The 14133-nt window shown below is 44.1% G+C and overlaps 1 protein-coding gene across 2 annotated transcripts in view; it reads right to left on the bottom strand.

Moving 5' to 3' along the window:
• Positions 1-14133, bottom strand: part of ASTN1 (astrotactin 1) — a 326135-nt gene that overhangs the window by 205632 nt on the left and 106370 nt on the right. For both annotated transcript variants that reach the window (XM_047705323.1, XM_047705324.1), the window contains exon 2: positions 4063-4250. In XM_047705323.1, coding sequence (XP_047561279.1) covers positions 4063-4250 — 188 coding nt within the window. The remainder of the gene's footprint in view (positions 1-4062; positions 4251-14133) is intronic.

The raw sequence follows: 14133 nt of genomic DNA, 5'->3' as shown, positions 1-14133 counted from the left end.
GCACAATATGGAAATTTAAATCCACAGAGGCTAAATATCTAATGTAAAGTCATAATAAAACCTGATCTTCTATGGAGTAAACAATTTGCTTATCCCTGAAAAATTCTTTTGACTTCTGGATTTAAATTCACACATCAATTTTCATTTGATGATTTTGCTTTCAGTTGTTCAAGAGTTTGCAGAAGAGTACCCTTGCGTACCTCAGTAGTTTTCTATGTCAATTATCTTGCAAAATTCAAAATAAATCTCTTCAGCCCCATTGGAATCGTGCAGGAGGTTAAAACCCATTGTTTGACGCTCCAAGCAATAATATACAATTTCAGGAGGGAAAGAGTACCTCTTTGGAAAAAATAATTCAAAAATTTTAGGATGTGATTGAAAAATAAGAAAAGCAAAAGGTTTTTCAAAGTTTTAAATTGCCAAGTTCCCAGCCGAGGTATTGATTTTCTGCAAGCCCACAATTTTGCTGATGGTATATTTTTAGTGGGCCCAGTGTAAGAAAGAATTCCCCAATTCTCATTCATAGAGTGTTACATGGATACAGAAAAGGTTTTCCTTTGCCTTTCTGTCTCTCATTACTTACACTGTGTTTAAAACTAAGCGCAGTAAATGCAAAATATAAAAATAAACAGTGGTCCCTGCATTGAGGCAATATGGATGAGAAAAGTGTAAATACATGAGAGAAATGTAAACCCCAAGGTTTTCACAGAGCCATTAATTCCCTTGACACATATTGGAAATATTTTGAATTACCAGTTAAGCTTTTAAATATACATTTTCTTAACAAGAGAGAAGAGGTTGGGTGTATTCATGTTTTGATAATCACCTTAACTTCTCTCTTTTCCAAATTATGTTATTTGGATCCAAACTGAAAACCGCATCAGTATCGATCGTTATAGTTAATGAAAAATAGTTCACTGTTATCATTTCGTAACTAACAGGGTTTGGATAATAAAATTTTGTGTAAGTGCATTCTGCTGCCCAACAGCTTTACTAGTCAAAGGACTGCAGAAATCTTCTGATGTTTATAATACTCTCTTTCTAGAGGGCTTGGATGGCTGCCTACGTCACCTCCAAAGGATATGGTATAAAGGGTATCAGATAAAGTCTACCAGTTCCTGAGTCTCTTAAGAAGGAGCCATCAGAGATTCTAGGAACGACATCCACAAACAGGATACCCTCAGGCTTGATTTCTAAGCTGAGGGCAGACACACAAGTTTAGACTTTGAAACTGCATCTAGAAAAGAATGTGAGGGATAGGCAAGGTGCTGAGCAAGGGTGTACGGCACGGAATGAGCAAGGCAAGGGGAGGTGGCAACCCCGGGCTGAAGGAGACTCAGTTGACCACACCATCTTTGACAAGGGTGGGAGGGAGTACTTCTGTCTTTACTCTACCTTGGGAGTCCTGTTTTCTTACAGAAGTCAACAGCCTTCCTGAATTTTTCATCGAGATGTGGACCTATCCATATCGAAGAGGTCAAGCCACAAACACAAGACTTGCCTACCCCTACCCTTTGCCCATGCACTTTTAACCTCTCTCCCCTCCAGCTTAATGAAAAATCACATAGAATAAAGTAAAATAGAGCTGCAGGAACAATTTCTTCCATTTTATTTGGAAGACAGAATGTCATTGCTGGTTTTCCATGGGTGATCGGTAGCATATGAAGGAAAGATTTCAGAGACAGGTTGAAGGCTGGCTTTTGTTCTCTTTCCATTTCAGTGCCCATGGTCCATTAATCCCTGCTCGGGAGGGCCTCAAAAAAAAGTATTAATAAGGTAGGGCTCCTCATAGGGGTTGTTATATTTTAAGGGCACAAACCATGTCCTCAAATCCTTTGGCATCCTTGATTGGCACATTTCTAGCTTTACCCCCACCCACCCGCCCACAAACACACATGCGCATATACACACATACATATATACACATACACTTCTCAAGAGAACTTACTAAAAGACATCATTCTGGGGGCAGAACGTAGGATCCTTGCCACACCAAGATGGGACATAGCAACTGGAACCAGCTTTAGGCTGTCTTTCTGTGGATGTCATACTACTCCTCCAGCCCCCACCGAACACACCTTCTGACCCCTTGCTCATCTTAACTGCCTATAGTCAAGTTCTCTCTTTCAGACACAATCACACCCGATATCAGTTCTTAGGACACTCTAGACACTTGTCTACACCTTAAACATTTCTTTGGGGTGATGACTCATTCCTTGAAATGGTCTAAGACCAAAAGAAACAAAATGAAGCAAAAACCATCCATGATAATAACTGCTTTCCACAATGAGATGGGAGGATGGGAATGGCTGGTGAGAAGTCCACCATTGTGCCTTTCTTTTCAATCAGACTGTACCATAAATGTGAAGACAATGTAGCCTCTGCATCTGTCACTCCAGTCAATGCCAGGATTGATTCAGTTGATCTGCCTGCTCTCACCACTCTTTGGACACTACAAGCTACATTAAAGAAGACAAGCTTCCCTGAGAGAGGAAATGTTAGTCTATAATTAAGGATGTATGAGTAGGGCACCTACCTGCCTTATCATAAACCTCAATTAATTTGGAAATGCGAGGCAGAACAATCTCACTTCTCTGTCTGCCTTCTCACACATCTAGACACAGATTTAACCTCCGTGTACCCTTCGAGGACTCTTTTCTTGACCATATAGTTTAAATAAAGTAGCTTGTGTCTACACAGGTCATCTAGCAAGCCAGTTGTTCATGGGAACAGCAATGGAGGAAGAAATAGAAGACTTAGATTCTGAAATTTTTATCAGAGATTTTCCGGGGAAGAGTTTCAAAGCCAAATATTCGGGTGATGGAAATTTTTATATATCTAAAATGTGCTCAGTTTCTCCCAATCTGATACACAAAACTAAATAGCATGTCATGTTGGTACCAGAGGAATCGATAAGAGTTTAGACCAAGACTTAGACTGGTTTTATGTAGTGTTTCACAAATGTGAAGCAATCCATGCCTTCCTGCACATATGGCCCATGAAATCAGTCCAGCCTCGGCCTGCTTGCTCTCAGGCTACCCCCAAACCAAGTGATATATTTGGTTTTACCAATGAAAGATCTACCACAAGTGAAACAGGCATTTTCTATCTCCACTGGGGAAATTGATTCATTTCTTCCGCAACTATTACTAAGCATTAACTATCTGAATGCATTGTTCTAAGTGCTAAGAAGACATCAGTGAACAAAAAAACCACCAAACAGAACCCCTGCACTTGGAGCACTTACTTTTGAGGGAGATTCTACAATACAAGTCCCTAGAATTTTAGAAAGAACCTGCTCATTTTCTTGAAGGCTCAAATTTCTCAGTAGGAGAAGGGATGCCGACAGTGACATTCTGAGCTAGGCTGCAGAGAAGAGCAAGTATGTATTGATGTGCCCTTCGTTGTAAGAGGTGAGGAAGCCAAACGCTGACTTTCTCCCCTCAGGAAAAGAGAGAAGAGGGATTGGTAGCAGCAAGGAGCCTGGCAATTCAGTCATTCCACAGACACGGATGGAGCAACTATTATAAGATATTCTTCTTTACTAGTTGAATAACCCCCCCCCTTTTTTAAGATTTTATTTATTTATTTGACAGAAAGAGACACAGCAAAAGAGGGAACAGAAGTAGGGGACGTCAGAGAGGGAGAAGCAGGCTTCCAGCCAGGCAGGGACCCCAATGCAGGACTCGATCCCACAACCCTGGGATCATGACCTGAGCCAAAGGCAGATGCTTAACGACTGAGCCACCCAGGCACCCCTGAATAACCCCTTTCTAAGACAACCCAGTGCCCGCACCGGATACTGTCTCTCATCTGTAAAAGTCACTCCATATCCAGGCACGTTCCCAAGGCGAACAGTTGGGCAATGGTGGTACAGAAACAATCACAACTTTTACTTCACCAGAGGTGGAGACAGTTCCCACAAATAGGACATTTACTTATTCACAGGAGGAATGACCATGGTGCAGTGGGTTTTGCAGAGCTGTGTCTATGGCACCAAGTCCCTTTGTGTCAGGATAACATCAGCTATGACCCAAGAGGCTAAAGCCATGGCGCTCTTACCATGACGGAGATGTGAAGGATCCTCAGCTCTTCTTCTGCTGACTCATGCTGGGGTTCTTCCGTTGGGTCTTGTCCAGGGAGACTGGGGGCACCATCTTGGTGATGAATGTGAAAAAGCAAAGTGCCGTTCTCCAGCCATTGCTGTCTCCAGCGCACCAGAGGGATGTCCTCTGTGTTCCCTGAGATCTCTAGGGGACAAACACCAAAGGCACGGGTCAGAATTCTGACTGGACCAATCTGAATCTTATTCCTCTTCCTCCTCATCAATGGTACCAATTAGCCAGCATCAGTTAAAGACAACAAAGGGTTCCGGCTTGAGTTAAGTCTGCTACCTCAAATCTCCAGGAAGGGAAGGAGCCCTGAGAAAAAACAGAATGCTCCCCCATAGGTCTTTGCACCGTAATCTAGTGAGCCTGGCTCTCACCCATTGAGAAAAATACCAAGGTGAAAATTCAAGTTCTTCCCCATATTTCTGGGATCAATAGCATCCTTTGCCCAGCACAGTTTGAATCTCCTAATAAACCCCTGCGGTAAATACAAGGTTGTTTGCCTCTTGTAAATTTGAAAATCTGAGTTCCCTAGCAATTATTCCTAGACACCAGTGAATCTACCAAGGAGAGAGTTGGTAATTACTGTGCAGAGAACTGGCACGTCTGGAACAGTCCTGAGAGGTTACCTCAGAGCCACTGGGGCTCACAGGATATTTCTAAAACCACAGTCATTTGCTGCATAGCCCACTGGTGGTGTGGGATACATGCTGTGTCCGGTAATGTTCTAATTCCCTTTAATTTTTCTCTCATCTTTGCAGAGGAGAGGTTGTGCACGTGGAGAAGGTGGTGAAGAAGTGAGGCCTCATCATGGACGGAAGCGCTCACCCGCTCTCGGGGCTCTACATCGAGGCAGCAGACGAACGTCAACGATGAGTAACAAAACACCAAAACCCTACTAGGCGCACCACACTGTAGGTGCTAAGCTATGGTTACAGAAGTACGCCAAGATTACAGGTGAATCTTGCTAATATTCCCGAACAATATCGTATGGAAGCTTTGAGACATCCCATAGTAGAGAGACCTGATTAACCTAGCCTTTCCTAAACTTCATTTGGCCTCCAAATCCCTTCTCCCTTAACAACTGTGACCACCCAGGGGAACAGATATTCTGCTGAGCACACGTTGGCAATGCATGGCTTTATAAAACTTCATTTTTTAAAAGGCATGGTTTCTTCTCTTAAAATTTATCACCTTTGACCAAAAAAAAAAAAAAAAATTCCATAGGCATAAAAAAGATTTAATAAGACACATTTAGAATAGTATTCTCATCAAGTACCACACCATAAAGAGGGAAGCAATTTTAAATATTTATGGAGTTTATAAATATCTTTCACTATTTGTAGGAGGACACAAATGATGTGCTTTATTTATTTACTTATATATTTATTCATTTAATTTACTTACCAGATACCCACTGGGCATGTATTATGCATCAGGCACTGTTCTAGGCACTGTAATACTAATCTAATACTAATCTAAATGAGTATTAGTACTAATACTAATCTAAATGAGTCCCTCAACAAGCCCTCCAGAGCAACCAACTCTGAATGAATGCGAACGTGGCAGGTGTTACACCGTGTGCATAATGACATCATGTGGAAACGTAGAGGGAGAGAGTAGGCTTGCCTGGGTTGAGGGTGGAAGAGGGGGAGAAAAGTAACCTTTCAGAAGAAGATACTGGCGTTGGACCTTGAAGGCTGAGTGGACTTCCTTTTAACAGGTAGAGAAGGGGGGAGAGGACTTTCAGACACTGATAGGATAATTAGAGGGAGGAGGAAGAAAAAGAGTACTGTCTGGTCCTCTCAGGGTAGGTCAGTGAGAAGAATTCATACAAGCCACAGGTCACTCGCCTGTCCTGGAACACACGGATGGTATTCCCTACTCCTCCTAACAACCCCCAGACCAGGGAGAAGAGTAAAAGGGCATGTGAGGGAAAATGAGGAGACAGCACAGACAAGATGATCAGGGCTCACCTCCATCCTCAGCCCCTCACCCCATTGCCTGGAACACTCCATCGTCCCATCAGGACGGTAGGCTGCCCATGCTCTGGGAAGTAACCAGCACAAGCAGCTAGGAGGCTGCAGTGGGCAGAGGGTGTGACAACAGAGGCTCACCTGCATCTGGGTCTTGGTTTTCCATGGGCACAGCTCCATTTGTTGAGTGAGGCAGTGAGTGACATAAGCCTCCCGAGTTCACTGCGGCTCTAAGGAGGCCTTCCAGATTTCCAGGTGAAGAGAGACCCTGGCGCGTGCCTCCCAGCAGTAGCCCTGCGACACATCACTGAAGGCCCCCCATCACAAGCCCCTCCCCGACCACCAGTCAAGCCTTCACCTCACAACACCAGGGCAATTCCTCCTGAGAAACACACCCCTCCTCCAAGTCCCTTCCTGGCCACTACGGTAGGAACCAAACAGTCTCCTCACCATGGACAACAATCACGACCATTAACAGCTGCTAACAGAGCACCTAACACCATCATTAAATCACCCAGAGCAACACACGCGCAGACCCTACCCACACCTGCTCTTAGCCAGCCCGGGATTAATTCCACACACATTGGGTGCCACTTCCGCCCTTTCTATAACTCTTCAGAAGGAATCTAGTACCTCACAACTCTAAAGTTCTTAAGCCGATTTTTTTAAATTTCCCAGGAGATCCTCATCAGAAAGGCGAGGCTCATTCTCTCCATTTTAACTGTGGAAGCAAGGACAAGTAAACACCCAGACCAAGGTCATGCCAGCCTGAATCAAAACAGGGGATAAAACTTACCAGATCCCCTCTGCGCCCAACACACATAGGATGACATGACCTTTGCACAAGCACAGAGAAGAGAAAGCACTTGAGGACAGAGTCCATGTGTCTTCTAGGAGTTTTCATGCTGCGATATTTTAATTTGTTGTGCAAAGTCTTAGTGTTCCATGACTTTTTAAATTGAGATCGAATTCACATACCATAAAATTCACCCTTTCAAAGTATATTATATGTATATTCACGAGGTTCTGCAATCGTTACCACTCTAATTCCAGAACATCTTCACAGCCCAAAGAGAAACCCATGCCTATCAGCAGGCCAAGCCAATTTCTGAAGAGGAAGGCATTCTGCTTTGGGGTCCTAGGAGCGATGGTACCAAGGAAAAGAACAGGTATGGTGGGGTTATTGAAAAATGCTCCCACAGGGAGGTGAGCTGAGAGCACAGAATCTCTGACCTAGGCTTCCAGGCCAACCCTTTGAATCTCTTTGTGAGTTATTCATGCCCATCCCCACAGACAGTGATATCCTGGTTCAGCCTAGACCAGACTCATTGTAGAGGATAAAGAGCAAAGGAAGTAGGGCACCATGCCTGCCCATGAGGGCACCTGTCATTTTTAAAACTCAAGATAATTACAGAATGATAGCTTCCTCCTTGGCTTTTTCCCTTTTCCTGGCAGGATCTGACACGGGAGGGCTAAAACACGAAACCAGGAACTTATTTACATATGCAATACCTGCCCTAGGTCAGCCAATGAAAAACCCAGGGTACAGTAAATGTTTTGTGAATTTCATCACCAATGGGGCTGAGATCAGAGCTTGAAACCTAAGTGTAATATGTTGGTCTGGATATTAGCAGAATATCTTAAGAAGAATGTCAGAAATTGCCCTACCAATGGAAGCCTTCCCCGAGATTCCCAAGAAGCACAGATGAGAAGTGACAGTTATTCTCATACAAGGCTTCCTGAGGGCTATGGAAGAGGCTCAGACAGAACCTTTGCCACAGTGTGCTCATAAAACAACTGCCAACAGAATCCTTCACAGCCATGTCAAGATACCATGGGTGGGATGGGCACCACGGCCACCATCACACTGTGGGACCGAGATCTCTAGGAAGGGGAGGCTGTCCTTACTTTCAGCATGTCCATTCTTCCCCTCACAAGCTTCACATCTCTCAGCACCTCCCAAAATTCTGGACCTGCTTGGGACACACAGGAACCAGGATGCCATTTATTCTTACACGTAACGACGATTTTTGGAGCACACTCTAATGGTGACATTCAAACTGTGCTATGTGATCCCTATTCCCAAGGAGCCTTTGATGGAGTAAGAGACTGAAGACATGGCCATGACTAAGTACTGGGAAGAGTAACAACAGTGCCGAGTGACAGGGTGGCACCCAGCTGGACAGAAACCCATGCAAAGGCATAGAACGGGAAGAGATGCTGGAGGCCAACTCCAGATGAAGAGAATGATGTGTACAAAGATTCAGGATGATGCCTGCTGGCAGAAGGGTGGCATTTGTTCAGAGGAGTCATGGCTAGAGATGTACACTGAGGTCAACTGTGAAAGGTGTAAACGCCAGTTTAAGGAGTTCTGAGCTAATGGCAAGTCACCCATGGTATTAATAAGCAGAGAAGTGAATGAGGCCACGATTTAGAAAGATCAAGAATTTCCAGAAAGAAAGTAGCAGACCAAGTGGACTCAATCCCAATCTCTGGGTAATCCCGATCCTGTATTCTGCAGGGACCAAAACACGGAGCTGGAATTCAAGAGACCTGGTCTGGACTAACCTGGAATGAGCTGCCTAGCTTTGGATGTTCTCATCTATGTAAGAGGAAGCTGGATAGAAGAATTTCAGGACCCTTCTGTAACTTGGCATTCCATGATTCTAAGTCCGTAACAGTGTGCTCCACATGACCACCTAGAAAGATGATCATTTCAATGTGCCAAACAATGTCCAATCTTTTTTCAGTTTGAACCCACACTCTACCTTCCCTTTTCCTCTGAACACCAGAGTGGACAGGTTTGGGATATCTCATCAGCGCTTTTAGGAGCCAGACCCACTTTCTGACTGGACCTCAGGCTGGTGAGAAAAGTTCTCATTCTGGTGCAGATATGTGGTTTCTAAGGAAGAAATGTTGGTGCTTCTGCATGTAACAGGGAAGCAGGAAGATGGAACCTCGAGCAGAGACATACTAGAGAATAATCTGGGATGGGAAAAGGTCCAGAGGAGAGTGAGATAAAATCACTTTTAAATTAGTCTTAGTCATTGTTCCTTTTTTTTTTTTAAGATATATTTATTTTAAATAGAGAGAGAGAGAGAGAGAGAGAGAGAGCGCACATATGTACATGCTGGGGAGCGGGGGCAGAGGGAGAGAAAGAATCTGAAGCAGACTCCCCACTGACCATGGAGCCTGATGCAGGTCTCGATCCCAGAACAGTGAGATCATGACCTGAGCTGAAATCAAGAGTCAGACACCTAACCGACTGAGCCACCCAGGCACCCCCTTAGTCATTTTTCTATATTAGTTTGAGTCCTGTGAACTTGTAATACTGTCTCTTTGCGGGGTTAGTTTAGGATACCCAAATCTTGCTACAGAAGTTCCTTTTCCAGACACAACCATTTCCTCAACCCATCCAAGTGTCCTGCCCCTTTTTAGGTCCCCTCATGCTGGGCATCCCTGAACTAAGCTGCTGAGACAACACAGCCTATTAGCATTAGAATTTGCCCCAAAGACAACTTCATTGAACACCAGATCCATGATGCCCTCTTTCAAAGAATCTGGCGGGCGCCTGGGTGGCTCAGTGGGTTAAGGCCTCTGCCTTCAGCTCAGGTCATGATCCCGAGGTTCTGGGATTGAGCCCTGCATTGGGCTCTCTGCTCGGCAGGGAGCCTGCTTCCCTTCTTTTCTGTCTCTGCCTGCCTCTCTGTCTACTTGTGATCTCTGTCTGTCAAATAAATAAATAAAATATTTTTTAAAAATTAAAAAAAAGGGGCGCCTGGGTGGCTCAGTGGGTTAAGCCGCTGCCTTCGGCTCAGGTCATGATCTCAGAGTCCTGGGATCGAGCCCCGCATCGGGCTCTCTGCTCAGCAGGGAGCCTGCTTCCTCCTCTCTCTGCCTGCCTCTCTGCCTGCTTGTGATCTCTCTGTCAAATAAATAAATAAAATCTTTAAAAAAAAAAATTTAAAAAAAAAAAGAATCTGGCAATTTCAAGTCAAATGTGAATTTGAAATGGAGACGTTCTCAAAGATCCCTTCAGTCACTGAGAAACTTAGAGTGGCTTTGAGCAGTCCTGGCTTTCTGGGCCCCTTTTACACTTCTGACAAGGCTGGGTTTCAGGCTGAACCCAGCTAAGTAGTAAAGAGGTTGGTTAAGTGGGGAGGTCAGGCTGGAAGAAAGCATTAACTTGTCAATTCTTAGCTTCCTTGTTGAGACACTGGCTGAACTGACCCTACAGTCCTTCAAGGTTGAGGGAGACACCCCTGATGGCCATGACTGACTACTAGGATTTTCAAACTTGCTGTTCATCTTAGAAACTTGTCCTCCAAACCCAAACTCATACAGCTTCTGAGAAGGTTCCCCAGAGCAGAGTTAGGAAAGAACTCTGTCGGTTGGAAGACAAACAAAATGCACTACCATGAAACTCCCTGCTGTTAAGGGACTGGAGCGGGGGCATCTATGCGTTATCAGTTTTGCTTGGTTGTTTTTCAGTTGTTAAGTGTGATATTGTGAATAGCTCCATATTCTTTATGAAAAAGTTCCAAGGGAAAGGGACCATCTCTACAAGTGGAATCTAGCCTTCCCTCCACCTGTGCTATGTGAGGGGCCATTCTGAGTGTCCCTATGGGATGAAGCTTGTAAGTTCAGGACTTCAGCAGGGATAAACTAATTGTTCCAAACAAAAATATCAAATGGGTCTTGTCCACCAGTGACTATCATGAAGATAACCAAAGGTAAGCCCATGATATAGTTACCCCTTTCCTTCCGTTCTTTGTCACTTTCCTTCCCACACTATCCCCCACCTGCCCAATTTCAAAGTTCGAAAGATATTGATGGTAGGTGTAGTTTTCCACATGGTTTCATTATGGTCTTCCAACTGAAACTATTAACAGTGGCATTAACTTTCAACACCTTTGTAAGAAAATAACCTGCTTAAGTCAGGGGTTAATAACAGTAGAGGATCACTAATTATCCTGCGAATCTTTACCCTGGTATCAAGCGTGACCCAAGTCTTTAATGTCTCTGGAACGGCAGCCTCTAAAGACCCCAACTTGTTCCATAACATAATGACAGCAGCACATTAGTGTCCTGGCCATCTGTGAAGAAAGATAAGGGACAGATGAAGAGCAGACAAAGGAGAAGAATGCAAAGAGGACAGACAAAGTCAAGAAGAGTAAGAAAAGGAAACTAGCCAGAGAAGCGATGTCCCTGGGGCTGAGTTGGCTGGGCGTCCACACCTCTCCACGGGGACCATCTGGAATGGAGTTCTGAAATGATACAATCCCACAGCCCAGAGTGAGAAACACATAAGATAAGGTGCCCTGCTGGGCCTGAATTCAACCAGCACAGATGCCAAAATCATCGATTGCTTGCCTGAAGTCCCTGCCTATGGAGGCCTGGCTCAGCGAACAACAAAATGGGAGACAACAAAGCCAGGAAATTCTTTTGTCAAGATGTTCAAAGTCCGACTGGGAATGGGACTCTCATTGTGCTTTCTCTGTTCAGCTTGCGGTCTGCCCCGGGGCTGTTTCTTATCATCTCACGGCTTGAGCCATGTCCACAGCACTACGCAAGCAAATACTTTATAGCGGAATGGCTTAAAATTTTGAGAATCTCTTTTCCAAGTAACTGGAACCTCCTTGACTTGCAGATTTGGAAGAGAAATTTCCACTTGTGACCAGGAGATGGATAACTGAATTTCTATTTCCCCTGCTTGGTGACATTTACTCTCAAAAAACAAGAGCGCCTCAAAGCATTAATGATCCAGTGATGAGAAACGGAACGGCAGGCTGAAGAGAGCACTGGATGGGGGAGCTGGGAGAATAAAGCTGCTACAACCTCCCTGAAGCTCACTTATCTCAACCTCAAATGATGGGAACAAAAGGTCTCCAATGACTTCCTAGCTGTGACCATGGTGTTCTATAACCCAAAACCACACATGGCACTTGGTTCTAGTTAACACCCCAAATCAGGTGCAGACTGCATATGTATTTCTGCATGCCAACTGGGTAAGGCTCTGTAGAAGTCTTTCAAATCAGACTTTCCTCTTGGAGTCTGGGACGCTTCTAGCTCAATCCAGCCTGTCAACTTATAGAATAAGTGTTGGCACTATAGAAAGTCATGAGAGTGGTGTCTGGGAACTCGAGTCAGTGGTCCCTGATAAGAAAGAACCATCCACATATAGATGCCTCCGAATGGTTTCCGACGAGTTATCTACCTTTTATGGTGATGTGGTCCAAGGTAGTCTCAGTAAGAAAACGTCACGGGATCCCTCTCGGCAGCCCTACCTTATATGGTGACCCTTTAAACATCAGAAATGCTCACTTCCTTTAAGGCTAGCCACCCACTCCACTTCTCTTTTTCCAGAAAAGGTTTAAGATGGTCTAAAAGGAACCAACACAGAAAGCAAGAGTGATTAGAGAAAGAAATAAGGACCTTGACAGTCCATGGTATGTTGTCTTTGGGGCCAAGGGGGGAGGGGGGCAGAGGATGCAAAAAAAAACAAAAACAAAACAGAAGGTAGATTTTTAAAATCAGATGTGATGGAAAGCAGCAAAGCTTTCTATGGATGCTGCTGGAAGTAGGTCACTCTGCTACTCTGTGCTGGCATGAATAGCAATCGAGCAACAACATGAACATTCTATTTACCTAGCCATGGAGATGAAAACATTCCTGTGGCGGAAAAATGCAGCCAAAAGGTTCTGACACAACTAGAGAGATGAGGAGGCATTCAAATGGCTTATGATTCCATCCAAAATGGTTTGCTTGTTCCTACTACAGTGTTTCTCTGGATCTTTTCAAACCTCTGCAAAGAGTTTATCCACATGATACTCATTAAAGTCTCATTTGAAAGGGGAAAAAAAAAAAGCTCAAAGCTCTTTGAAAAAGGCAGGGTTATCTGAGCCGCAGATGTACTGGTAAGAAAAATTTTAAATATATCCAGCTCTATTCTCCATTGCCACCTGACTGACCTTTGTAAATTGAGATAACGGCACGCATTTAACAAAATCTGACATCAAGTAAGATGTGTAATAATATTTAAACTCTGTAATGTTAAAATATGTATTTACGGATCATTTCATACATTGTAATGAGAACAAGTCATTTTGAAGCCTGCGGTTTCATGATTGGAATTCTGATTTGAGCTTTGCAAGTCCTTGGGGGCCACATGCCCGCAGTGTGGCACTGGAAGCAATACGGACGCCCGGGTTTTGGAGAGCCAGGGACCTAGATGGATGCGGGCTGATTGCAAGGATACGGATTCTCAGAGCCATTGAGAGCTCTGCTCCTTCTGAATCCTCTCTTGTACTTTTAGTCCTTCATTAACAAAGGCTTTAGTATTTGCTTTAATTCTAATCCCAAACTATGTCAATGAGGTCCCCTCTATGGCTCTCGCCCTATGAAAGGGATGGGAAGGGAAAATGACAAGGATAAAAGATCACCTGGAAATGACTTCAAAAGGAGGAAAACCCACTGCTTGTCCTCAACGGTCTTGATTCATCTCATTTCTAATTAGTGCTCATCCACTTGTGTTTCCGTTCTTATCACCTGTGATTCAGTCCAACGAGTAATGATGTACCTATTATGCACTAGCTCTGCTAAGAAGCCCTTTCAACATCCAGGAGCTACCTTAATCCTCAATGACCCTTTGATGGGGGTATTTATAGGCCCATTTTACAGATGAGGAATTCCAGAAAAGCCAGCCTTTTTAACCAAGTTCACTCAGAAAATACGAATTAGGGAGGAAAATTCCTAGACCCCTTGGCTTCAAGGCTACTGTTCCTCTCTACTATTTCAATTCTCACTCTCTCATTTTGCGAATCTCAACCCCACGGTAATATAAGTACAGTGCTTATCAGTATCTGACATCTGACGCATACTAGTCAACATCAATGTCTTCACTGTCCTTCTTAATACTGTGCTCTTGTCATTATTGGAATCACTCACATAAATTCCAGAATGGACTAATAATCCTTGACAGAGTTAAGCAAATGGTACTTTTAAATGACTCCAACTGCTTAAGAGTTTTTATAAATCCGGGAACCCCA

Source organism: Lutra lutra, chromosome 15, assembly GCF_902655055.1.
Source record: "Lutra lutra chromosome 15, mLutLut1.2, whole genome shotgun sequence".
Taxonomy (NCBI): domain Eukaryota; kingdom Metazoa; phylum Chordata; class Mammalia; order Carnivora; family Mustelidae; genus Lutra; species Lutra lutra.
This window is presented reverse-complemented; position numbering and strand designations above follow the sequence as displayed.